Source organism: Agelaius tricolor, unplaced genomic scaffold (assembly GCF_023055355.1).
Source record: "Agelaius tricolor isolate 1412-34295 unplaced genomic scaffold, bAgeTri1.0.p SCAF_19, whole genome shotgun sequence".
Taxonomy (NCBI): domain Eukaryota; kingdom Metazoa; phylum Chordata; class Aves; order Passeriformes; family Icteridae; genus Agelaius; species Agelaius tricolor.
The window spans coordinates 16,541,255-16,567,774 of record NW_027269279.1 but is presented as its reverse complement, the minus strand read 5'-3'; the positions used below and the strand labels follow the sequence as shown (position 1 = coordinate 16,567,774).

Below are 26,520 nucleotides of genomic sequence, written 5' to 3'. Positions count from 1 at the left end.
TGGACAAGAATCTTCCACTGCACTCAAAAAAACCCAAATGCCAGAAGGATGAATATCCCAGCCCAAAATTTAACAGAAGTTGTCATCAACACCGGAACATTAAAACCAAGGATCCTCCTCTCATTCCAGATGCATGTAGCCCTCTGCACACAGAGCATGGAATTTATCTAAACTTATCCTCTGTAACGCCTCACTGAGAGTTTCAAACTTGAGCAATGACTGAAGTGCTCTCAGAATTACTCAGTTTTCAGATGACTTGGTTTTGAGCAGCTCTGAGTTTCTAGTGTTCTGAGGAACACATACTTCCTTAATGCCCCAAGACAGCTCTGATAGGCTTTAGAAAATGCCACAAGAACATTCAGTTACCAAGAAAAGTTTTATTCTTTTTGCCAGTAGCTTTGTTAATTGCACCAAAAAAAAAAATCTTTGCCATTTAAACATTTTCACACATCCTATTCTGAATGACAAATGTTAATTAAAAACAAGGCAGGAAAATAAAAATTCACAACCTTAATGAACTATGTGATCTATCATTGAGGAAAAAGGAAACTGCTTTTCTTACAAGCTTTCACAAGTGTCACATTTTCTCTTTAAAAAGGAGGGAGTTAAAAAAAGCAAACTTCTAAAACAAATCTTCATAAAAAGAAACTTTACAGAATTGTCAACAATATTAGGACAACATTTAACTAGCCAGTTTTATTAGAGCATCTCTCAATCCATTGCTTCCCCCACTTCCCTCCCTCAAATCCCAGGCCTAGGAACAGACTCAAATCCACATTCAGAGGCTATAGACATAAATACATGAATCTGAGTGAGACTGAGAGACTGACAGCAATCTCAACTGGCATCTGGAACAGTCTGGATTCCCCCATTTCCATCCCTCCTCTTCAGAGCCACATCAGAGCTCTCTGGTCTCCTCCTGCTTCTCCTGGGCACACCTGTGACTGTACAGCTGTCCAGGCAGCACTGCAGCCACTCTACAGCCACCCACAATGGCTGAAAACTGCAGCCAGACCCTTCCAGGATAAATTACAGCGTTCAACTAGTCCGCATCTGCCACTCCCACAGAAATAACCATCTCCATTCTGGGAACTACAGTATTTCTAGAAACAAACCCTGCAGCAGTGAGCTGCCTTGGGACTGGTCCTTTGAATTCATTATGAAATACCTGCCACAAGACTTGAGAGCTCCTTTGGCATTCTCTCTGTATCCAGAGGCACCACAAACTAACAAAGATACTCCATTACCATTGCTCACACCATTCGTGGTCACTCTGGCCCAAGACGGCAGGGACGGGGAGGGGATGCCACTGAACTGGCTCTGAACATGGGACAGTACCTCCTTCTTCCTCCCAAAAGATTTTTTCCTTCAGTTTCATTTCCTGCCTCCAAACCCACAACTTTCCTCAGATGCCCACAATGCACAATTCATACAAGAGATGTTTTTTTTTTTACTATAGTATGTTTAACAAAGGATTTCAGATGCTAACTGTGGAGTTCTGAGTGGAGAAGAACAGTGTGCCAAAGCAGATCAATGGTTAGCTATGCTGGCAATTTTACATGCCTTTAATGTGAATACCTACATACAGAATGGCAGTGGCATTGCCAAAGGAACACAGGTGTGGAACTACCATCGCCCACACACAGTGGCCAACAGGCAGTGAGGTCTGACAGCCCTGTTGCCAGGTGTTCACTACAGGATATAAGTAATGCAGAATACAGCATTAGCCCACAAGGAACAGTCATCACAGGAGGTGAAATACTCAAAGTAACATTTACAGCATAAGGCATTAGATGTTGTGATTCGATGAGTATGTGACAAAATGAGTATGTGACACTTTCTTTCTTTCTTAACAAGGTGTCCCTGAACCATACACACATGCTGCACAAAGCAGGACTGGTAAGAAATCCTAACCCAGGGAAAATTTCCTTACACAGCCATTAAGTTCCTAGGAAAAAAAATAAGATGGCAGGGGCAGATGTCAGGAACACAACCTAATTTGAATCTGTCTTCTTTCCTTTCAGAATTCCAGCCCAAGGGAGGAAGGAGATTGTACCACTTGAGAAGTGATTTTGGCCAAAGTTTCTCACTGGCATTTTTCTAACACTCAAATTTAAAATGCAAGAACACTCCCAAAAGGCTAATACTGAGAATTGGGGGGAAAAAAAAAAAACCCAAACAAACCAAAAACCAAGCCACACTCTGTGCATTTTTTGTGACAGGCAGCCTTTGGACTCTGGGTTGCTCTGCTATTTACACTGAGACCATCTCTGATCTCTAGCCTTGGCATCTGCAGTTCATGTCACCCATCTCTAGACTAAAGCTCAGCAGTGGTCTTAGCCTCCCCAGCCTCAGTTACTGGTCTTTCTAGAAGTTGGTATCTGGCGACAAGCAGAGTTCACAGATACAGGGAGAAGGCTCATGCTGTGCTATCTTGTACCCAAAGTAGTAACACTAAGAACATGTATGGAAAATCTGACATGTATAAAGATCACCAGGCAGTACACAAAAGTATCCCTGTGAGGTAGGTAACCATCACCCACCTTTATAGATGGGCAAACAGGCTGAGAGATATGACAACCATGCAAAGGCCAGAGAGCGTGGAAAGGAGCTCAGGAATCTCAATCTCTTGGATCATTCTTCTCTCCCTTTTCAGACTCACCACTCTGCTTGTGACACTGCTGCAATCCAAGACACCTTTGCAATTATTGACTACAAGGGTTAAAAAAAGCCAAACAAGTAGTAACATAACATAAGCTAAGGCCAGGAACAAGTAAAATCTCTAGCCCAGTTTTATAGGCACTATGTTTGTCTTGCAGTTTTCTATGCAAAGGTGTTACTTTCCAATGATGTTTTGGATGGGCTATGATAAACCTTTCAGGAGTCTCATTGACATAAGCATTCTCCTATTTTCAGTACAGTTTGTGTTCCCTAAGCTGTAATTGTCTGTACAGGGGAAGACATGGATGCAATGTGTTATCTTTAACAGTACAGGAATTCCTCCATCAAGGTGGGGAAGTGGAAGTCTAAAAAGAAAGTGAATCAAGACAGTGTTGCACTCAACTCCCCTTACTCCCTGGAACTGCCCTTCTCCTCCATGGGAGGTGCCTTGTTCTCTAACAGTGGCTAATTAGCAGGCATGCTCCTCACCTTACTTGGGACCAAGGACTTGAGTGATATTCACAGGTAAATGGGATGTATGTCACCCTGTCCCCTTGATGCAGAGTCCAACACTTGCATTATTTCACAGCAAAGAAGAAAAGGGATCGTTAGAAACAGCATCTTGGACTAGCAAACAGAAGAAAATTAAAGCAGCCAAGCAGCAGATTTCTGGCAGAGTTGCCTCAGAGCTTCTGAACAATTGCCGCTGTTTCATCTCATGACTGTCAGTGCATGGCATGGATTTTTCTAATTAGACTGCAACAATCCGAGCCCCCTCCTCCCCCCTCCTGCCACAGTGGAAGGCTCACCACAGCAGGTCTCAAAGTTTGTGTATAAAAGGAAATGGAAAGACAGAGATGGACTGGTCCAGAGTTAAAACCCAGTATCATAATAATATTAATCAATCATCATCGTATGAACAGTAAGAAGGGTGCAGCCTAATGGATGTAGGCCCTGTACACTGCAGACATGTCGTTGTCAGATTGGTCCAAGGCTTTTGCTCGTTTATAGACCTAAAGAGAAATCAGAAAAGGATCAGAGCCTGCTCTTGTGTGAAGCCTCTTCCCAGCAGAAAAACTCCTTTGCTGACCACTGCAACCAGAGAACTGCACAGGATGTCAAATAATCCAAGTGCAGATCAGAAAATGCCAGGTCTTTCTGTGTTTCCTGATGTAACATTCTAAGGGTCTCTACAATCAAAACAAATCCAATGCCACCCTAGTCAAAAAATATTTCAATCACTGTTCCCTTGTCTTAGAGATGATGTAATTCTTTGATCTGTATCTCCGACTGACAAATGGTACTGTTGAATAAATGCTGAAGAACACATCTGAACACTGAACAACTCTTACCTCGTTGGCAGCAGCTGCCATGGGAGTTGGGTGGTTGACAGAATCGCCCAGTGCAATAGCTAATCTAAGATCCTTCTGGATGTACTTCAGGTAGAAATCAGGTTTAAAGTTTCCTTGCAAGATATCTGCAGAGAGGAACCCATGCAAAATTAAGCGTGACAAAAGTAAGCCAAGCCCATGCTGCAGGGGGCTGTAATTCAACACTAATCTCTCTCTCCATTGCTGATCACTACTTTTAGCTCTCCTGTTTTTGTACTCTCCATCTTCATCTGGCCATAGCAGATTGATATCACTACTGCCCACTGACAAAGTGAGCTCAGATTTCTAAGCAGCTTATTACCCTGCTGCAATGAAATCCTGACTTAAGCCCTAAGCAGTCATAACTCAGATTCTCGGAAGTCCCAGCTATGAAGGGGAAGGAATGGGAACTCAGCTCTTCATTTACAGAATGCTCAAAATAAAATAACCATTATCCCAGGTTGATGAAGATGAGATTGTTATGTTCTACCTTCTGCCACTATCTGAAAAGCTGTATTTTAAGCATTTATTTCCAGAATGCTTAAAATAACCACTATCCCAGGCTGATGAAGATGGGATTGTTATTTTCTACCTTCTGCCACTATCTGAAAAGCTGCTAGATTGTAAAAATGACCTGTAAGAAAACAATGTAAGAGAACTTTACTTTGGCACTTCTGGTCCAGGAAGATGCTGGCAAGTTGTCCCTGATTGAGGATATCCAGAAGGGTCTGCTGGGACTGGCCAGTCACTTGAGCCAAAGTCAGTCCTTCTGCTATTGTTGCCATGAAGCTGCCTTGGACCATGTTCACAATCAGCATCATCTTGGCAGCATTGCCTACTTCACCTGGGAGCGAGACACACCATTGGGATTCCTCCAGAAGAGAAGTAGCAGAGCCCTGCCTCCCTAGCCCACACAGCAGTAACACTGTTAGATTCCTGTCATCAAGCACTTGGCATCTCTCCCTTGCCCTGAAAGACTTCAGAAAATATTTCCATTTTCCAAGCACTCAAAGGAATGGAGAAATAATAAGAAAATATGATTTAAAACCAAAAGTATCACAGATCCTCCAAAATAAGCTGGCATTCAAAAAAGAAACCTTAGCCTGCAGGCTCTGAAACTGGCCAAGTTCCAGAGCAGCAAGCCAATTTCCCACACTGCCCTCAGAGAAAAGGTGACATATACATCTCAGACTCCTTGCTGAAATTCCCAGTCCTTCCACTAAGAAACTGCTATCAGGCCCTCCAGGTTTCAATTACCTAGGAAAAAAGAGGTCTTCCCCATGGCTTGGAAACAGCTGCTGCAGTCCTCATATAAACCCCTGTCACCAGCTGCCAGGATCACAAGCATTCCATCATTAGAGAGCTGCTGGTTTCCTGAGACTGGTGCTTCCAGAAAGCGACCACCTCGGGACACTATCACCTGGGAGAAGAACATCTCTAGTTAGCTGTGCATGAACAGCAGCAGGAACATAATTTAGGGCATACCTGCCACTAAGGACAGAAATTTAAAGCAGAACGAATAGCTACAACAGGAGAGGAAAGCACTATTGTGATGTATCCTGCAACGTGTGATTAAGACCAAAAAGGTCCAGGCAAGACCCTCTGGCACCCATCACTACTGTGTATATTTTAAGCAGCTGAAATGACACCCTTTAGTCATGGCACCCTATACTGGCCAAGGGACCAATGTTGAAGGTGTATATGACGCATAAGAATCCCAGATGATTGATCATTGTATTTTCACCTCTTTCTCACAGAGGAAAGGCCTCTGACAGATCTCTTCAGGCACATGTTTACTAATATGGGTGATCTGCATTCTCCAAATTAACATTACACACTAGTGCATCAACAACATGTCTACTTAAAACTTGACAAAACCAGTTCCCCTTCCTTGTAAAACCACACATGCTGCCTTAGGGCAGTGGGGAACAAGCAAGATGCCGAAAAAGGAATCACAGATACCACAGCAGAAGTAATCAGAACACTTCTACAGAAATCCTATAATAATATTTCTATAGAATGAAATGTGAAGGCATTAATTTTCCCCAACCAGAGTACTTAAACTAGGCAGATTTTGCATTTCATCAGTTACTAATCCAGACAGGGTTTTACTCACCAGTTTGCTACAGAATACCAACCTGTCTACAAATATTTCTTAGGGGATCAAAATTTGGCTATCTGTTTGCAATGGTGTCAGGTAACAGCTCTGCCAAATCTACAACTTTAATGGTATCACCAGGGAACATCTCATCCAACACTGTTTGCTGGTTAAGACTTGACAAAGAAGACTTGTCTTGTTTGCCTGGAACTTGAGACTCTCCCAAAGACCTCTAAAAGTTTTATTACCAACAGAAACTGAAGAACTTCCGCTGAATGAACACTGCTGCTGTTAAGAGGCTCGGTTCAGTGATTACCTGGGCCAGCTCTGTGACTGTATCTGCATCCACTGTGGACATATCCACATAACACTTCCCTGGGCGAATCCCTTGCAACACTCCACTTGGACCAAGCACCAGCTGTGGAGAACAGAAGAGCGGTAAAGCAATAGGGTGTCTGCAGAGAAACCCCACTTCTGCAGGAGTCCAGCTGAGCCTGGCACTACAGTGGCAGATCCCCAGAGTGTTATCAGAACCGGTCCTCAAAGACTTCATTTTTAAAATGCTTAATTTTTGTTACGACATTTATTTTTACACAGCTGCACTGCTCAGGATGTACAATGACCCAGGCTACTGTGGTTAGCAGGAATCAGAACTGGCATTCAGTGACTGCCATCTCATAGTCTAACCAGCAGGGGTAAAATAAGAGCTAATCCTTACATCCTTTGCTGCTTTTGGATCTGATACACAGGCAAACGTGATGTCACAGGTGGAGACTACTTCAGCAGGGGTTCTTCCCAGCCGTGCACCCTCCTGGATGAACAAATCACACTGCAAAAGGCACAAGTCCAAAGGTAAGACAAATTAAATACAAAGCAAATGGATTCTTTGCATTTTGCTGTAAAAATTCTACTGCTGGACACAACTCCAGAGGAGACAGGCATGTTAATTACACAACTTTGTCTTCTTCTGTTGCTTTGTCTACACACACATATGTGTGTGTGTGCGGGGCTCTTTTGCAGCTTTTCTGAAGAACAGGTGAAGAACTTTGAAAGAATGACACAAAGAATTTTACTCTAAGTAAAATTTTTACTACTAAAAGTAGTTTTACTCTAAGGTGAAACAGCAAGAATGTTGTGGGTTTGACAAGAAATTATTAGGGGGAAAAAGGCAGATTTAGGGAAAAAAAATTGGTTAAAGGACATAGCAACATGTGTTACTGCATAGTAATAGGAATATGCACATCTGAGATGAGTGTGTTTCAGAGGGCTGCTGCTTCAAAATCTTAGCTCCTTCTTACCCTATCCCCTCATATCAGCCATGTTTTGCTCTTGAAAAAAATAAATCTTTTAGTCCCCTTTTAACAAAGTAACCACAGTGCCCTTCCTGCTTTGCTATTCCACAGCATCTTACAACTACCACATCTCCCCCAGCTACCTATATTCCTCCTCCACTACAACAAGTAACACTGTCTAGTATACAAGTGCAATGCAATATAAGCTCCATTTTCAGTTTGAATACTCCTATAAAGCCCTTCTCAATCCTGGTCTCATGACACAGCAGGTCTTTAACAGAACACTTGTTACCACATGACTAGCACAATAGATGTAGACTAACCTGCAGCTGAGCAGTGCATCTTACCATACCCGCAATCTCCTGGGATAACTCCCTGCACCTGGCCTTTTTGGCACAATACATTGCATGGTAATTCACATCAGCAGTATTTTCATGGCTATTCACAGATGCACAATACACTGACCATGGCTATTCACATCAGCAGTTATTTTCAGAGGCATGTTACATCTCATTCTTCAACACATATAAGGGTGTAATATACAAGAGTGTAATTTTTCTGACAACTCTCTCCTCTCACACAAAAAGGCAGTGGGGTGAGACAGCTGACATAAGAGTGACCACACTAGAACAGACCACAGCTGCACCTAGTCATGCCCACCAACAAGCACATAGGAAACAGGACAAAACAAGGTGGCAAGCATATCCTTGTGTTTCTTTGGCATCCCCTCCCAGACACCATTGACAGATGATTCCATGAGATAGAGGGGATAACTGAATGTTTAGCAGAGGCTTAAGCACATGCCTACCTTCTCAGCAGTCCGGTTCCAGACAGTGACAGTGTGACCCATCTTTAGCAAGTTGGAGACAATGCCACTTCCCATCAGACCAAGGCCCAGAAATCCTATCCTGAGGGTAGAGATAAACATTAATGCAAGAGAAAGCAATCAGTGTTAGTTTCTCATGGTGCTGGAAATGATGAAGAACAAACTGGAGCATCACCAGCACAAAAAAATACCCAAACAAACATGTTCTACTGCAACCACAGCTACAATGGGCAAATGCTGAGCTTTAAAAGCAAGCTGGAATTTATTTTGCTTACCAAGCATCCCTAACAATTTCCTGAAGAAAGTCTTTAGCCTATTTCAGATCACCTAAATATTAAAGGTTTGGATGGTCTGGATCCTTTTTGTTTGTTTGGGGTGGATTGTTTGTGTGTGGTTTTTTGCTTACTAAAAATTGCTGTTTGTGTGCTTTCTGTTGACAGTCATTGCTTTACTGAAGTTAAAGGGAACATTTAGAAATGAGCAGGTACTTCTCTAATTATTAATCTTCTGACTCTAAGTCACACATACAATGTTTGCTTGTATAATTGAATGATACATTAGTATCCTAGTTTTGATAAAGTCTAGCTAAGACTACTGTGCTAAGCATCATGCCAGACCGAAGACCTAGTCCCTGTTCTACAGCTGCCATTTCAGACAAAGGAAGAAAGGAAGTATTAGGCCAGTACAGGTCATCATCAGTCCCAGAAAACAGCCTTCCCTTCCTCCCACAAGCCTGAAAGAATTTTGCTCCCTCCATTCAAAAAAGAGAGACTATGCCACCAAGTCCCTATGATCACCTGCAACAAAAATTCCTCTTGCAGATATTGCTGCAAGAACCATTTTACCCAACATGCAGTTTTCCATAAAACCCAGAGTTTTCAAAGAGATTCTGAAGCATTCAGTTATATCCAAGGTAACATCACAACAAAAGCTACCTGGCAAATCCACTAGTTAATTCTGCAGAAATAGCCACACTACAGCAGCACCTGTCCTCTCTCAGCTAGCTATGCTGCCTTTTCTCTTTCTTCCCTTAGACAGGGCAGAGCAAATCACTACAGGCTCCTTACATGGCCCAAATAAGATCTAGCTATTTTCAAGTCTCGAAACCAGCAGAGGTATTCCTTCCTTCACAACCCACCTCTGAGATGCACTTTCCTGAGAGACTGTTTTCCCTGAACAGCTTCATTGTTATTTTTGTTCCCCTGCAGTACAAGTGAGAACCGGCATCCCATGTGAACTGCCCCAACAGCAAACAGCAAGAGTGGCCTGAACTCAATTTGAACAGAGCAGAAGTTACAGGAAGCTCAAGTTCGCCTTTTCTCACTCTATAAAAGAGAATGGGTGTGTTAGGAGAAACCAGAAAGCTCACATGCTACACAGCAAAGTTTTTGTGAGGGGAGAACACATCTCCCTCTTTCTTTTGTCTTCTGCATGCTCAGCAGAGCGATTAAATGACCCCAGCCAACTAATGAAGAGAGATCCCCTTTTATCTTCCTATCTCATGCAACACTTAGGAATACTGCTGCTAACATCCTGCAGTGGGACCTACCAAAAAAAGCAACTGCAGAAACACTATGAATTGCAGATGTATCCAGGACAGAATTTACTCTGAATTTTGTATTGCACAGCTCCCTTTGAATTTAGCTGCCTCTCTCCCACCTTGTCCCCCAAACAGTTTCACACAAGGAAAGAAGGAATGTGCAGTTAAAGGGAAATGTTAGGTTTATTCATTCTCAGTGACAAGCTGGAGAATGGCTGCATGTGTGAGCTGGGAAGGAAATGGCTGAAGTGTATTGGAGATCTTACTTTTTGTCTGTAGGTGTGATGCTGCCATTGACTGCTGTGCTGTCTGCTGCCTGGATGGACGTGGATCCTGTCTCCTGAAAGAGTGGGGTGGGGGGACAAGGGCAGGGGGGTGGGGAAGAGAGAGGGGAAAAATAATAACAAAAACAATTTAATGCACAACTCTGGAAGAACTTCAATGCCTCATAACAATAAACATCCATCAAAATGAAGATTTGCTTTACCTCTTCACAAACCTTCAGCTTCTTTGTGATGGCTTGATAGCAGACAGCTGGCTGTATGGAGAAGACAAAGCATTCAGGGGAAGGACAGTGCTGATTTACTCTGCCGAGCAAACAGACCATATCCTTACTCCACAGAAGCAGGCAGCTCACCCACCCACCACCACCTTCAAACCAGGACAACTCTGGGGCTTCCCTCAAGTGGAGAAAATAAAACCTAAAATATATTGCAAGATATTAAGATCGTTCTTTCCCACCCTGCCCCAGCAATTCAGCCTGTCTTCTGACAAAGGCACTGCAAACTCCCTTCTGTAGTTCCTATAACAGGCTCCTCTGGAGGCACCAGAACCTAAACCATCCCTACTCCTAACATTTAGCTCTCTGAAGCCTGCCATGAAGCCTCACGTCTACACTCACTATGTCTCTGCAAGTTGTGGAACCAAAACCTTCTGGTTAATGTGAGAAGGCATGTAGAAGGCTTTCTACAAATGCTAAGGCAAAGGCTGCTTCTCCCCATGCTGCTTACTGTGAGCTTGTATAGATAAAACTGTTAGCAGCTCTTAATCCTTCTGGCTCTGCCCAGATCCCCAGCGAGATATAAATCCTTTTATGCTTAATTTGATCTTTCCTTTTCCTCCTGATGTTCAGTGCTGAATATAAAATCCTGCAAGACTTCTGACTCTCAGGAGATAAACAGGCTGTATTTTACACGGCGCTTTTCTGGTCTTGGAAGTTCTCTTGCAACATTCAGTGAACTGGCAAGCCTATCCAGATGGAGAAACTGACAGGACAACCATCAAAAACAATCAAACAACAGGATTTCTGAACACAAAAAAAGCTTTTCCTGTCCATCCTGTTCATTCTACACAATTTATTACATCAGATCTGTCAAAAACTAGTGGTAGATAATCTTGAATTACTTAAAACTATTCATTGTACTTAATGATAAATCACTCTAAATCTTAAGGCTTGGAAGTACTTCAACTAATCTAACTGCCACCCCCTAAAGAAGAGAATTCTGGAGCTCTTCATGCATACTCCTTGTACTCAGTTCCAGCAAAGGACTCCAAGCTACCCAGCAACATGATCCTGTCTGCCAAATCCTTACCTTCTCTGTCTGGCTCAGTAGGAAGTGATGAAAGTGTGGATCACTGTCCTTCACAGGCTACAAAGAGAGAAAATACAGCCTCAGAAATAAATCCAGAGAGTCACTTGAGTTACCACAGCACAATTCCCTTGCTCTCCTGAGCAGCATGAGAGCAACAGCATAAGGCAGAAAACATAAAATGTATCAGCTGTCACAAGGAACCTGTTTCAATTAAGTAGTTTACATTTTGTTTCATTCTCAAAACCAAAGCCATTCAAACCAAATTCCTCATTTTTGAACATCTGTAGGAAAGAAGTATACAAGCAATATTAACATGGGAGGAAGAAAATTCATCTTCCACTTCTTCCTCTCCCAAGCAAATGAAAACACTTATTTTCCAGGTTCTAAGTAATTCCATAAGACAGCATTCTGGGAATTGACTAGAGAGTGTCACATGCCAAGCAAACCCATCCTAACAGCAACAAGGACTGAAGGCCCAGATCCCTCATCTCCCCAGTGAGCATCATACATACTAGCCTGGAATCACACTGCTCTTACTCTGCTTTACTGATCACTCATTTATTCAACAAAATCGAAAGGCTTTCAAAAGCTGCTTTGTGAAGGAAATCAAATGTAAGCACCCCATGTGATAGCATTCAGACAGGGAGAGGAATCAGATCACTTCCACTCCTGGGAAGTCAGTCACAGAAATGCTTCTTTTGAAATGTTTCTTTTGAAACAAGAAGTGTAAACATTAGTACAGCAAGTTTAGTGTGAATCTGCAAGTAGTTCCACAGAGACAGAAATCTCATTTCCCAGCATACTTCTGAACTATCTGGGATATTGTTCAACTTTGTTATACTGCAATATGTTCGTACACAAGAAGGTTAAGATCTGGGTGTTTTACAGCCAGACAAAAGGCTCTAGATTTGCTGCCACAAACTCAGAACGTAGACATTGTAAAGCTTCTCACCTCGCTCACACTCGGTGGCCATTTAAATCCAGCCACCGTTCCAGTCATCACTCTCTTCACTGTACTTGACTCTGGAATTGTGAGGTCCTGAGGAGACAGAAGGAGGATCAGAAGGAGCTTAAAATCTGGCTCAGGAGCGGGTCACAGCATGATGATCATTCAAACACACATAGAGAGCTCCAAAAGCACTACAAAAGCCTTCAATTTCACAGGCCTTTCCATGAGCATTCATATTTAAACACAGAGTATTAGCAATACAGGTGAGGTGAGAAAAGCATCAACTGCCAGCTAAGGATTTCAACCAGATTTATGGCTTCTGGAGAGTCCATTCTTCATACCTAAGAAGAATCACTGCATTTGTGCACTTACGCAATGAGCAGAAAACAAACATGCTTGATCATGTACTTTCCTCTGGTGGATGCAAAATGCTTAACAAATGAGTGAAGAACATCATTACAAGCAGAGGTCTGAACCCTTTCAATCCTACCCTGTCACAATAGAATAGCCTACCTGTTATCAGGAGAACCTTCAAAGCATAAGATTGACAGCCACATCTGCTCAAGTTTGCAGAATCCATGAGACAAACTGGTATGTGGGCTGCCCCATGTGCTCCACAGGCCCCAGTTTGTAGTATCATGATAGTACTTAACATACTGGGGCTTTTACTATTGAGCAGATTTAACTTCATCTTTTATTTCCCCAAAACATATAGGTTAAAATAAGTCTCTATGCTATAGGTCATCGATATATGATATAGACATCTAGGATTTTATGCTACATGAAGAGAACACATAGGACTTCTACATAATACGTGCTGTCTTCCTCTGACATGAGGGTTCAGAAATGGAGTCACATTACCTCCCCTCCAAAATTACTTCCTGAAAATGCAAAATATACCTTAGCATCCACACAGAGGCACAAGAGAAGAACACTGTTTGCAAAAACAGACAGAGTAAGACTCCTGGAGGAGTAACCTAGAACAATGCAACTGTCCGAGGGTTAGCAGGATAATGCAGACATCAGTCTCCAACCTTGTAGTGTCTAGGGAGAGTCCTGCATACTTCAGCTGGTGAAGTGTGGATAAAACCTGCTTTGATACCTATGAAGTTCTGCCGCTCCTTCAAAAATATTCATAATAAGCTTAAACATAAGAGTATGTCAATGATCTTGTATGGCCACAGAGCCTTTCTAGACAGAGCACACCTCAGCAAAAACCGGATTCTTGATTTTTATGCATTCTTATTACTTGGAATGCCAGAATTTGGACTGGGACAGAGGAAAAAAAACACAAATCCTAGGATCATATTAATTCAGGACAACAACATAAATGTTTTCTACTCTAGGGCTAAGAACTTGAGGAATTTATGAGAACCAGGCAAGAAGACAAGATTTTAAAATTATTTCATAGGCTGAAAACCAGTATTAAGGCAGTATTGTTATATTTTCATAGCAATTATTTTATTTTTCACTTTCAAGAAGCTATAAAGCTTACTTTCCTACCTTATCCTGCCTAATTTCCTGGTCTGTGGCCAGGAAGTTATCACACAGCTGGCCACCACTGTGTGGCAACTTTAAAACCAGTCTGCTTGTCATGTGCCAGTAAAATAATGTCAACTACCACAATTAGCTCACTCAAAGCACTCTGATGTCCTGAGGTAAATAACACAGTAAAACCTATGCATGCAATGTGTCAGCACAATCAGAATTCTCCCAGCCATTAGTTTTGATTAATTTTGGAATGAATCTAGCTCAAAGACACAGAATTATTTTTCAAGTGAAAAAAAGGTCCTGTGGCTTATTTAAACAGAAATACGTGGAGACACAACATGTTTCTAGGAAGACACTTAAAAAAGTGAAAACTATGTTGCCAATGAAGCATTTTCCTGCATCAGTCAAGACAAGTTCTGTAATTATTAGTTTTAATTCATAAATATGCATACATTTCTCCCCTCCTCCAACTTCCCTCAATAGAAGAAACTGATGGGATCTGTTACGCAGCCTAATTTCACAGACATTGGTGCTAAAAAAGAGCCAATATTTTCTTTAACTGCTTAGGAGTTGGACTTGATGATCCTTGTGTGTCCCTTCCAAATCAGGATACGCAATGACTCTACTCTGTGATGCCTTCACAGCTAATATCTGAGATGATCAGCTTCATTTTACTACATCAAGATAGAGTCTGCTGTTCAGCCAGCGAAGGCCAATCCATTGACAATTCCGGAGAGCAAGGACCACCATCTTGACTTGCATCCTGACTGAAAGAAAAGACCGTGAAGCACATCGTGATCCCCTTGAAGCACAGATGAGCAAGCACATTGCCATACGGTGTTTCAGTTGAGGTCTCCCAGTTGTCTTCAGGTTTAGTCCTTGATGAAGGATATGACTTGTAATAATCCACCAAAATAAATATCCATTTGGAATAAGAAGATCTAGACCGCAACAGTGAGTTCCATAATAAAAGGCTGGAACTCCATATGAGGGTAGACAAAGTGCTGCCACAACATAGAGAAATATCATGGAAGTAGTAGGAATAAAATATAAAGGCTCCTTCAGAATGGATGATGGGAACATATCCCAAAGCACAGAAGCTGAAATGAAGACAATTCTTCTGGTGGATTCCCCAGGCTACGAATTTCTTCTTTAAGCCCTAGCCCTTAAAGATATCTCACTCTTTGTGAGTACTGAGGTTGAAGTTGAGCAACTACTTATCACCTGATCATATGAAGTAGATGAGATGGGAGAAGTCAGGAGCCAGATGAAGACCCATATCTCTTTGCTAATCCTTCCCACACAAACTGAACTCGAGGGATGACAAGACGAAAGAATGGAGTCTCCTGATACAGCTTTCAAAGCCCTCTCAAAGATACAAACAGAGCCACTCACAGCAACTAACTGCTAAAAATCACAGGAAGAATCAACAATATGCTTGCCAACTGGTATCAGGCAGCCAAATGGTCTAGAAGTAGCAACACGGAAAAGCTTAAAGAAAAGGGATACTGAACTGATTCTTCCTGCTGGCCTGTTAGTCAAGGTGCCAGTCAGACCTCAAGTCCAGCTGCCAAGTCCATGGGCACTGGCGGACATGCACAACACAAACCTTCTCATCCTTGGGTGGACGCCCCCGCTTTCGGGGGCTCTGATCCTGGGCTCTTTTCAAGGGTGATTTTGATCCTCTCTCTGACGAGACAGAAGAAACCCTCTTTTTTCCTTCCCCTGTGCCCTTCTTCACCTTTCCTTCAGACAAACTGGCTTTGCGTTTCTCTTCACCAGCAGATTGCTTGCCTCTTTCTTCACTGGAATTACGCCGATTCTTCTCTTCAGTGGAGTTATGGGAAGACGCCTGAGAGATTATAGAATAGAAGATGGTAAGGAAAGAAGAGAAGAGATGGAATGATTTTCATGCAAAACCAAGGATGTGAAGGACCCCGTGCTGATTACTATCAAGTAAAACAACAGCACAGTAACTTGAAAACTACGTATCTGTTAGACCTTTGGAGTTGGTGAGTGAAGTTCCTGGTTAGTACTCCTGCAAAAACACACCAGTTTAAGTAAGCATGTAACAGAACAGGCCACCTGAAGACTTGCCAGGACTGTGCGCACTTCCAATATATTAAAGACAAGATTAGTTGATACCAAATACTTAAGACTGATTTATAAAATCATCACAAGTAGATCAATTAGCCTCTTCAGTTTCTTCATCATTTAATAATCCAATAATCACTTTTCCCCACCAAACAAGATTTAATGGGGAAGAATAGAGGATCGGAAATAAACCCCAGAAACCAAGGGAAGGAAAACCCAATCCTCCTCAACTTGCCAGAGGCAATGAACTCCTTTCACATAAACAAGGCATCTAATCATCATTCATGCCAAAACCTGTTTTAATGCACACAGTGAAAAAAAACCCACTCACCTGGTCCTTGCCTTTGGTTTTTCTAAGAAACTCCTCTACAGCATCCACAGCTTGCTGGAAGCGCTTACCCTTGTTAATCTTTATCATTTCCTCTTTGTGAGGGTGATAAGGCTTCAGCTGCTCCACTTTGATCCAAGCACTTGAAACAAAAAAAGAAGCTAGTTATATTTTCCAAACCACAGCCCTCTAAATCCTCCTGCTTTGAGAAACACACAGCTACACTTTCTCCCCCAGCTCTACTGATGACAACAGCCCAAACTCACTTCCTATCTAGAAACTGAAGGGCTGCTATTACTGAATTCACTGAGAATTTTCTTCTGGCACTTTTGTTACTTCTTAAGTTTTATGTCCTTTCATCCTAGCACTGTCCCCCTCTTAAGCATTATTCTCTACTGACAAAACAGCTTTTGGATGTGATCACAAGACACATTTAAAACAATGGCAGCCCAATGACTGCACTTGTTTCACCATGTGGAACACCCACAGACCCACACTTCCAGGTAAAGTAGGCAATACCACTAATCTACTCAAGAGCAAAGTTCACCTAGCAATTCTCAGCCATCAATCCCTGGTTCAAATATATTAAGCACACAGGTGTCTAAAAAACTGTAGGAAAAAACTTCCAAAATTATGCATTCTCACTATACAGATGACCACACAGAGTTAATACAAAAGCAACAGCTCATGGCTGAACTGATTCCTGATGTACCCAGGTATTCTGTATGAAAACAATAATTCTGTTTTTGAGAAAAAGGAACTATTTCCTTTGCCTCTGACTGGAGAAATCAGACTTTCTCTTGGCCCCTGGTATTTCTACGTTACATAGACTATCCATGAACACAGGGTTTAAATATTCCCCAGTGCAGTCTAGCTTCTGCAAGCAGATGAAGTGATTTAAAGGCTGCATTTTCAGACACTGTATAGTTAAACTGAACATGAAGATTAAAACAACAAAAAATAATTGTAATGCTTTGTTGAATCTTGATTGTTTCTCCTCTCTTCACAAAATAAACTCAAACTAAAAAATATTAAGACCTTTCTCCTCACTGGCAATAGCAATTGTTTGTAAATTGCTTGTAATCAGGAATCAACTTTATTAAAGTAGAATGAAACATTTTGGGTCTCACTTGCAAGACCTTCACTCACAAGACCTGCTAGAACCTACTGGAAAATGCCAGCATCCTTTCCAAAGAAGCCAGTGCTCCAGCATGCAAAGCTGAATCCTTTCACTTTGTTTACATTGTTTTTTAAGAACTGACTTTATACAACAAGTCAAATCATTGCATTCAGACCAGAATCTGAGTCCAGGAGCTATTCAGAGAATCTCTCACAGCTGCCCAGGCATTACTGTGAAACACACCTTGAAATTATCTTACACTGCAAAACCTGCCTGTATGACAAACAGTGACAAACATCCCTGTGTACCACAGAACACCAGCTCATGAGAAGCCTTTCATTACATGTATAAAGGAAACAAAATTTTGGACCACAATATAAAAAAACATCTTAAATGTTGTTGCGGGACTGAATTTCTAAATAAAAATAAGTTATTTTCCCTCAAGGCATTCCCTTAGGTTTCTGCACATCCTATCAATCCTCACTGCACAGGTTCATTAGTTTCCTTTCTCATTCCTTTTCCTTTGGTATGGAGAAAGCCCGAAGTACAAAGCTTTTTCTCGTTCCTAGCTTCAGAGGTGTATCTTGGCACTTGTGATCCACCAGGACAAAGAACTAGAGATCTCAGAGAGAAACTAATAAGTGAAAAACAATCTTAAATGCTGCCTCAGTTAAAAATAAACTTAAAAAAAACAGGGAAAAAATTAAATTGGTCTTTTCCCTTCCAGTTTTTTTTAATGCATCACCTACTCGGACAACCTTCTATAAGAGATGAGTATCTTTTGACACCAATGTCCACAAACCAATTGCATGCAGTGTTTCAAGCACTTGAAAACAAAAGAACTTTTCACCAAACAAAATTATTCATGTTTATACACAAGATCTCAATACTCTCAAGGCCAATAAAGCCCAGTATTTAGATCAGCCTCAAGGATACAACATATAAAATTAACTACTGTTTCTCTCCTGATTCAGCAATGAATCAATGCATGAAAAGAACATTAGCGATGACACTAAAGATGTCATATTTAAGATGACATTGCATTCATACTGCTGCACAGTCACCCAGCAACTCTAAAGAATGTGCTACATGGAAAGTGAAAAGATGTAATAAAAATACCTATTAGCAATGGCTTTCTCGTTTCATTTCTCCACACTGCTCCTCATCGTCTCCAAAATACCACTCTTAGAAAACCACTGCCCATGTCAAATCCACATTATAAACATGAACAATAAGCAAAACTTAGAATAAGCAGAGACAAGTATGAAAGTGACCTGCAGTTACACAGAAACAGTGGTACAGATAGATGCAGAGACACCAGATTGAAATCCATGGCACAGGCATGGCACAGGCAAGGAGATCTTCAAACCTTCACCATTCCAGCCATTCTCTTCCTGTCTACAGATACCAACTCCTAATGATAAGCTGCAGAAATGAGATGGAAGAATATCCACCAATCCTTGCTTTTTGCAAACCATATAGCTAGGGATGGAAAACAGTAGCACTGTATCTCCAAATTTCTGTTTACCACAGTCTGGGAAAAATTTTACCGCTTTAGACTGTAGCACTTCAGATGCCCACACTAAAAACTAACACAACCAGTTCTAAAAGTCAAAAGAAAGTTTCTTAGTTATTAACAAGGCCAGTGTGTGTGAGCATACAACAAATCAAGACGGATTTCCTTTGTTAAAAGGGAACATCCCAACCCTCATAAATTAAGTAACTCAACTAAACTCTGCAACTTAGTACATAAACTCCTAGGAAAAAAATACAAAAATTACTATATCATACTAGAATAAAGGAAGGGATATTTAGAAGAAATCCAGAAGCAGGGCAATACTGAAGGAAATTTAAGTATTAGGTTTTTCAAATATGTGCAATAAAATACTTCCTCAGTACGAGACGGAAGAGTTTTGTCTGTAGTGATTTTCAGCTATGGTACTGTGCCTGCAGGGATGTTGAACAACATTCCAGCTGGCTCTGCTACAGCAACACAGAGCTCTGCATGGGATAATCGGCCTCACTGAGAAGTACCAGGAACACAAGTTCACCCACTCCATTAGTTTAGCCCATCCCTCCAGACCCTCAGACTACTAAGGTGTATTTCAAACAGTTGGCTAATTTAAAGCAAGTGTTTTCTCATGTCAGGACCTGAAAGAACATTTCAGAAAGACTACATCCTGAATTTACTCTCTCCTTGAAAACCAGGGAAAACAGTGGCAAAAGAAAAAGGTAGGTGCTTTCATCCCAACAGGACATGGAGGATGGAAAGGTAATGAGCACTGTGTTAAAATTACTGTGCCTGATGGAAACAGGCTGCAAATTATTACATTTATCTTCGATTGCAAGCTTCCTCCATTTTTTCCCTTAATATATAAAATCAGGAAGTGCCCCTTGACCCCACCATATTTAGTTTCACACTGATGCTACAAAAGGTTGTAAGGAAGAATGGGCTGTAACAGCTTCCTGTTAAGACTGTGATATCCATGACTTGCAAGTCCATTTGGCTATCAGGGAATACCAAAGGGGGAAGAAAGGTGAATGGCTGTGTTTGTACACACATCTCTGAGGGCTGCAGGACCATCACTAGTGTTTCTATAGAATCACAGTAGAAAAATACCTTCAAAGCAATTATATCTTAAGTTCTAACAAATATGAATTCTTAAGCAGGCTAAAAAATGTAAAACTATTTTCAACTGCATGACACACCCAAGAAAGACTTGTGGGCCATCCAGTCTATTAGTTTTAACTACTAAAAGCAATAAATGTACATACATAGCAAAATAAAAGTTCTTACTTGACTACTGAAGTATCTACAAAGATTTCCTACAACAAAACTGTAGTATGGAAATAGAAATAAACAGGGATTTTAAATACTATCTGAGAAGCACAGTTAGAAACACAGATAAGAGATCTAAGTTCCACTTCTAAACTAAATCAAAATTGTTGTTTAGATTCCTGTAATGATGTTGTTACATGCTTGTCAGGTCTGTGGGCAGGAAACATCAACTGTTCTTGATTTTAGATAGAGAATCCTTTTAATGTGACTTACTCTAAGAAGAGACACAGAAAAAAAAAACTCCTAGGCAGACTAGAAAAACCACCTTATCAATTTGAAGAACAAGGTAATAAAGAGACATTACATGATTGTCTTAATTGCACACAATCACTTAGAACAGGACATGGGTATTACATCACTACTATGAACATCAGGTGGCTTTCACTGTGGGAAAGCATATATGTACTTCACAGTTTAAACATAAGCAAAATCTGCTTCCTTAGGAGAATCCTTATATTTCAGAAAACCCATTCCTTCAAAAGTAACAGAAGAAACTAACACCACCAACACAATACATGGAGTACAGTGCTCTGTAGAAAATTTATCAAAAGCCAGGATTTAGAGCACAGCCAGAATGCACTCATGCTCTCACCTCTGTATGATGGACCAAAAGTACTCACAGCTTTCCAGTTAATCTATTTCCTTAGTCACTGCATCATTGCAAAGGCCCAGTACACAGTAATATTCGATTTGCAGAAAAAGGAAAATGCATTTCCCCTGTGCTGTATCCTGAGCTAGCCATAATTTCACAAAAAACTTACACACTACACCAAAACCACTGCCAAACTCATCAGTATGTTTTTATTTACCCTTCTGCTGTGCTCAGGCACATCAATTTTTACTTCTAAACATCTTTCTCCTTAAACTTTAGTATGACAAACCAAAGCCACATGAGTCAGTGGGGAACAATTTGCACCCAGCCTGGAACAGGCGCATTTCTGGCCACAGAAGACACCTAAGAATCCTCAGAAGGAAGTAAGTCTAAAATAGGGTCTGACACTGCCTACCTCTTGGCTGGCAACAACCCTCAGAAGTTCATGGGAGGGACTGTACCCAGAAATCAGCATCACCTTTGCCTTATATGCACTGGACAAGAGGTGAACAGACAATGACCAGATCCTCTCCTGCTCAACCTCGAAGGGTAAGGCAGTAAAACAAGAGCTGCAGCAATGGATCCATGGTACAGAAATGCCATCATACAGTGTGAACATAGCAGAAGATGTGAGGTGCTAAAAAAGAAGCTATATACACTAGACCATGGGTATGGGTAAGTAACTCCTCATCTCCCCTTGAACAGTGACAGCTCTGCACTCTGCTGTTCCTCAGGCTGTTCATAAGGTGGTGGTGACATTCTCCCAGTTACCTTCCAAGTCCTGTTTATACACATACCTGAAAAAAGTATTTGCCAAACCCACTAGTTTACTTGTACAAAAGAAGTACAAAAGATTTCCTCTTCATCTTCACATTTGAAGAAAAATAATTTCTATTTTTCCTGATTTGGCTGATTATGCTCAAACACAATCAAACATATGAGAACTTTCTCAGGCAACACACTGGTTAGAACAGCACAGCTCTAACCAGTACATCCTTCTGACATTCCAAGTCAGGACAGAAGAGGCACAAAAGCTTCTGTCTCTTGTCTCTATCAACAGTATTTGAAAGAAAGGTGATAGTCTTTATTTCTATTCGATTTTCAGGTACAGTGTGCCAATCAAAGCAAGTAAATTTCTAATTCTTGATTATCTAGCATGATATGATTAAATTTCACAAGCTGGAGATGTGGGGAAGGGGCTACACTACAACAACCATACTACTTCACTGTGCCAGATGACCAAATTTCCCCTGGGCAGATCTCTAGAATCTTGTAATAAATCCCGATTATTTTGCAGCTCTGAACTCTTCATTTGCAATCATGTTATTAATCTCAGCTACAGTATCCAAGATATTTGATCGTTTGTCTTAATACCAAAAAAATCTGTATTTGATTCAATGTGAAATAGAAGAATTGAAAACAAATAATCAGGACAGAAATAATCCACTTCAACTCAGAATTTATTAGCTCAAATAATCATATTTAATAACACCACCAAAAAACGTTCTCTGGCCTCAAATCAACCTTCACCTGCCTCAAATTACTAGAGATCCAAACATTCCCATTACTTTGTGGCATTCACTACTCCTCCATCAAATTTAGACCTCATTTCTTAATGGAAAAATATTTTAGTACTATGCAAAAATAACTTAGCAGCGAAAAATAGTTTCCTTAAGAGACATTCACCAAATGGCCTCAGTTCTTGTCATCTTTCTTCCTAAAAAAGTAAAGGGGTTTTTAGTCTTCCACAGATATTTGCAATTTTCTTCTATATTCCATGACTTAATAGCAGAAAACAAAGAGGAAAACTGAAAAGTTATCAAAATAATTTTCAGTTCCACAAAATATCCCAGTTCTCAGGGGCCTTTTTCATTGGGTTTTTTTTACCTAGTTTGTAATCATTTAAATCTAAGACAACTATGATTTTGTTCACATTTGAAATCATTAAATTCTGCTTTGCAAAAAGGAAGTCTAAAACAGTTTTGGCTCTCTTATACTGTGAAGTCTTACAAAAGCACAGCAAGAATATTTTCAATACCATGTAGGACAGTATATTCTTTCACAAATGACAATTATATAGTTACTTTTATTCCTCTGGCAGCAAAAATAAAAATACTCTGAGCTGTACCTTTCTCATTACATGCTAAAATCTGACACAGTCATGTCACACCTAAAGCTATCATCACTCATAGGTGAGCTATCATCACAGCAATTCAAATCCTAAAGCTAAGTTTTTATACCCTTCATCCACCTCAGTGAGCAGCTATAGCATGCAATAATAGTTGAATTTCTTTTATTGTGTGGTTCAAAGGGAATCCTTTACAATGCTACATTGCACTGTAATATTAGTAAATATTTCTTCCACAAAAGATCCACATTATGTGGTACAATATTTTCCCCAGATGAAAACAAGGAGGTACATACTGATCTTCTGTTCCAAAAAACTTCACGAAGAAGCACTTTTTTCCTCGAGGTTTCTTCAGATCTTTAGGTGGGTTAACAATCTAAAGTGGATTAGAAATCATAATTAAAAAGCACATAGTGACAAATTTTGTGATTTTACCACCCAGTGTTCAGCTATTATAGATTTTTTTAAAAATCTGATTAGGAGGATAACTTGCATTAATAAAAATTTGTTCCACTTAGGTAACTTTAAGAATTTAAACTTTGTCTTTACTCGCAGAATAAATTGCTTATCAACTTTAAAATGTTAGTAAGGAGAAAAGCTATCATTCAGTTACAAGGTGACACCTATAGAGGAGCCTGGTGTTAAGTTAACCCAATAACCAAATGTTTATAGTTGTCAGCCACATTGACTATTCTTTTACCTGACTCATACTGTTACCTCAGCATGCTTAGCCCTCATACAACATATAAGATAAAAGAAAGGTCTTTCTGAGAAGTAGAAGGAATAGAAATGGCATATAAAATTCCTTTTTAAAAATCTTTAATCTGAAAATACCCCAACCAAACCAGAAGTAGGATCTAACTACCCTAGATAATTCTCAAAAACAACAACTCTAAAACAGTATCTTGAGAAACCAGACTCCTTATTTCCATTATTTAACACAGTACTGTTAGCCAACTTACTATGGAAGAAAAAAAATATGTCTTGCAGAAAGTGGCAGGGATTAAACAACTAAATTTGGGAAACACAATCAGTTTCAGAGCTGGCTCTCTGTTGGCTTTTCATTCCACATGAACTACCAGCTCTGACAGACTGAGATAACATATCAAATTAAGCCCTAAACTAGTTCACACTTTAGATTTGTGGGATAGATGTGTAAAAGAACAAACAAGAAAACCAGTATTAATCTACAACTGAAATGCTTTTAAGCAAAGCTTTCCTTACACAGAAGGAAAACACAAAAAAACCACACCCAAACAAAAAAACCCACAAACCATGAAAAACTAAGAAAGCAACAATAAATACAAACAAACCTCACCTTCCCTGGCCATGGAGGGTAACGGCCGAGCTTCCCCCTAGAGAAAAAAAAAAGAAATTATTAGGCACTAGAACTAGAGAAAAAACTAACTATCCCAATGCCTGCTTTTTCATATTATGTCACACTTTTCATAATAAGAGAGTTATAGTTTGCAGTCAAAACCTTTTGTTCAAGGCAGGACACACGGCTGACATCTGCACCTAACTCAGGTCTCTGGACAATCTGTTTGACCTTGCCAGTTTCAGTTTCAGTTTCAGTTCTGGACTGCCAGAACTGAAGAGAAGAGTAGCTGTAACACAGTCTGCAAGATACAAGAGTAATAGGCACTGCAGCACCATAAGAGTGGAGATTTCTTCACATGGAACTGAAAAAAACACTGAGGCAGGCAATGAGACCAAAGTTCAGGTTAAGAACTTCTATCTACCTGTCTAGAGCAGTTGGTGAGCAGAGCAGCCACCAACTCCCAGCACAGAAAGCTAAGGTTCCGATTCGTGCAGAAAGGCATTAATAGCAGGATCCTCTCAACGGGTGTTCCATTATCACTTTCTTCAGGTGCTCACCACCACACTAACTGAAATAGGAAGACCCATAAAAGAAAGGCAGAAAAGCTTACTTTCTACACTTGCAAATGTTTCCATTATGAAAACTAGGCAATACTAGAAATAATCACAGAGGAGGAAGAGACATTAGTCTTAGCCCTCAGCTCATCAGCTTTCCTGGTGAGCTTTATCCTTATTTCACCCTTGTCACTTCATGACTTGTGCTGCAGTACTCACAAAACCCCATTAGTAAGTGTCTTGCAAGAGATGGGCAAAGAACCTGTGGGGCCCAACAGCTCCTGACACAAAACTTCTCAGCAAGTGGCACTGTAGCCTGCTGAGATGGCAATGCTGCACAGAGGATTCAGAAGCCAGGGGCAGGCAACAACACTGCCAAGACCTGTGACCAGGACCATGTCTCATATTCAATGCTCACATTACTGTACTGAGAAAAAAAATCAGCAAACCCTTTCTGCTGTTGCTGTCTGATTGTTAGAAGTTCCCTACAACACTCTAAGGACAGCATCTGGCTGTCACATACAAAACTAAAGCAGGATAATCTGCATTCCAGCACTGAGAGTAACATTCCCCAAATTCTCATCTGAAATAAATATGCTAAAAGTAACTAATCTTTACTTACTTTGCTATATAAATTAGACAACTTCCCAGCACTGCAAATTTTTCAGATTAGAGCTGCAGTTGTCACAGTCTGAAGCACAGCCTTCTTTTTATCTGGGTTATCAGTATAAATGCATGCATTTATTCACGTGTTGGAAATCAGCTACTTCTCTGAGCCCTGGCAGGACAGCCTAGCCCATCCAGCACAGCGAAACCTATGCATTTAATCCGTGCTTACAGGGCGCGGTGGAATGCTCTCACTTCTCCCCACCAGGAAACACAAAATCACAGCTCTGACTATCTGAGGGTAAGATCGCAGTGACAAGGGGAAACGGCTTCTGGGTGTTTCCACAAGGACACCCCAACCTGCAACGAAACGCTGGACTGTTGTGTTGCTTCATTAAAGCACTGCCAAGAAACAGTGCGTGGCTCTCCATAAACACTTTCTATCTCTAACTCTTCTCGCATCTCTCGGGAGGTGAGCCCGGGTTTACAAGGGAACCCCGCAGCGCTCGTCCTTCCGTCCCGCTTCCTTCATCCTTCCATCTGACACAGCTTCCGTCATGCGCCGCCCCCGCCAGCCTCCTCAGTGCCGGCCCGGCTCGTAGCCCAGCCCGCCTCCCGCCGGCCCGGTGCCCTGGCTCCGGGCTGCCTCCCGCCGCTCCTCCCACACTGCCCAAGGGAAAGCGGCGGCGATACCCGCAACCCGGCAGCAGCCCCATCACTGCACTGCCCTGCCCTGCCAAGCCCCACCCTGCCCACAGCCGCTCTCCGAAGTCACCGCGGGCTGACAGCGCCCAGCGCGGCCCACACCGACACAGCGCCCAGCGCGGCCCACACCGACTCGGCTCCCGCTGCGTCGCTCCCAGGGCCGGCTACAGCCCCGCCTGCGTCTCCGCAGCCGCAGCCTGATTCCACTAAAGACGCCCGGTCCGCCATGCTCCGCGGCCGCCGCCCAGCCTACGCCGCCACTCACCACACCAGATCTCCGAGCCTCAGACTCACGGTCGCCATCTTACCGACACGGACCGGCCGGGCCGCGCGGGGGCTGCCGGGAGCACGAACGGGGGAGGGGGGCGGTGGCCGCGCCCATTGGGCGGGCGCATCACGTGGGCAGGCGGTCCA

At 41.6% G+C, this 26,520-nt stretch overlaps 1 protein-coding gene across 5 annotated transcripts; it reads right to left on the bottom strand.

The window, feature by feature from the left end:
• Window positions 1-362: 362 nt before the first annotated feature.
• Window positions 363-26,520, bottom strand: GLYR1 (glyoxylate reductase 1 homolog). Of its 5 annotated transcripts, none has more exons than XM_071444659.1 (16): window positions 26,372-26,518; window positions 24,239-24,275; window positions 23,217-23,296; window positions 16,245-16,383; window positions 15,429-15,671; window positions 12,332-12,418; window positions 11,380-11,436; window positions 10,275-10,325; window positions 10,054-10,127; window positions 8,230-8,329; window positions 6,848-6,958; window positions 6,446-6,547; window positions 5,289-5,451; window positions 4,696-4,875; window positions 4,014-4,138; window positions 363-3,674 (listed from the first exon to the last, which is right to left on the bottom strand). In XM_071444659.1, exons 1-16 carry the CDS (start codon window positions 26,407-26,409, stop codon window positions 3,600-3,602), a joined length of 1,662 nt encoding a protein of 553 aa, XP_071300760.1. In that variant the 5' UTR covers window positions 26,410-26,518; the 3' UTR covers window positions 363-3,599. The 5 variants fall into 5 exon arrangements, with proteins under 5 accessions (XP_071300760.1, XP_071300758.1, XP_071300759.1 ...); XM_071444657.1 differs by having other exon boundaries at window positions 26,415-26,503; XM_071444658.1 differs by having other exon boundaries at window positions 6,446-6,544; window positions 26,415-26,503.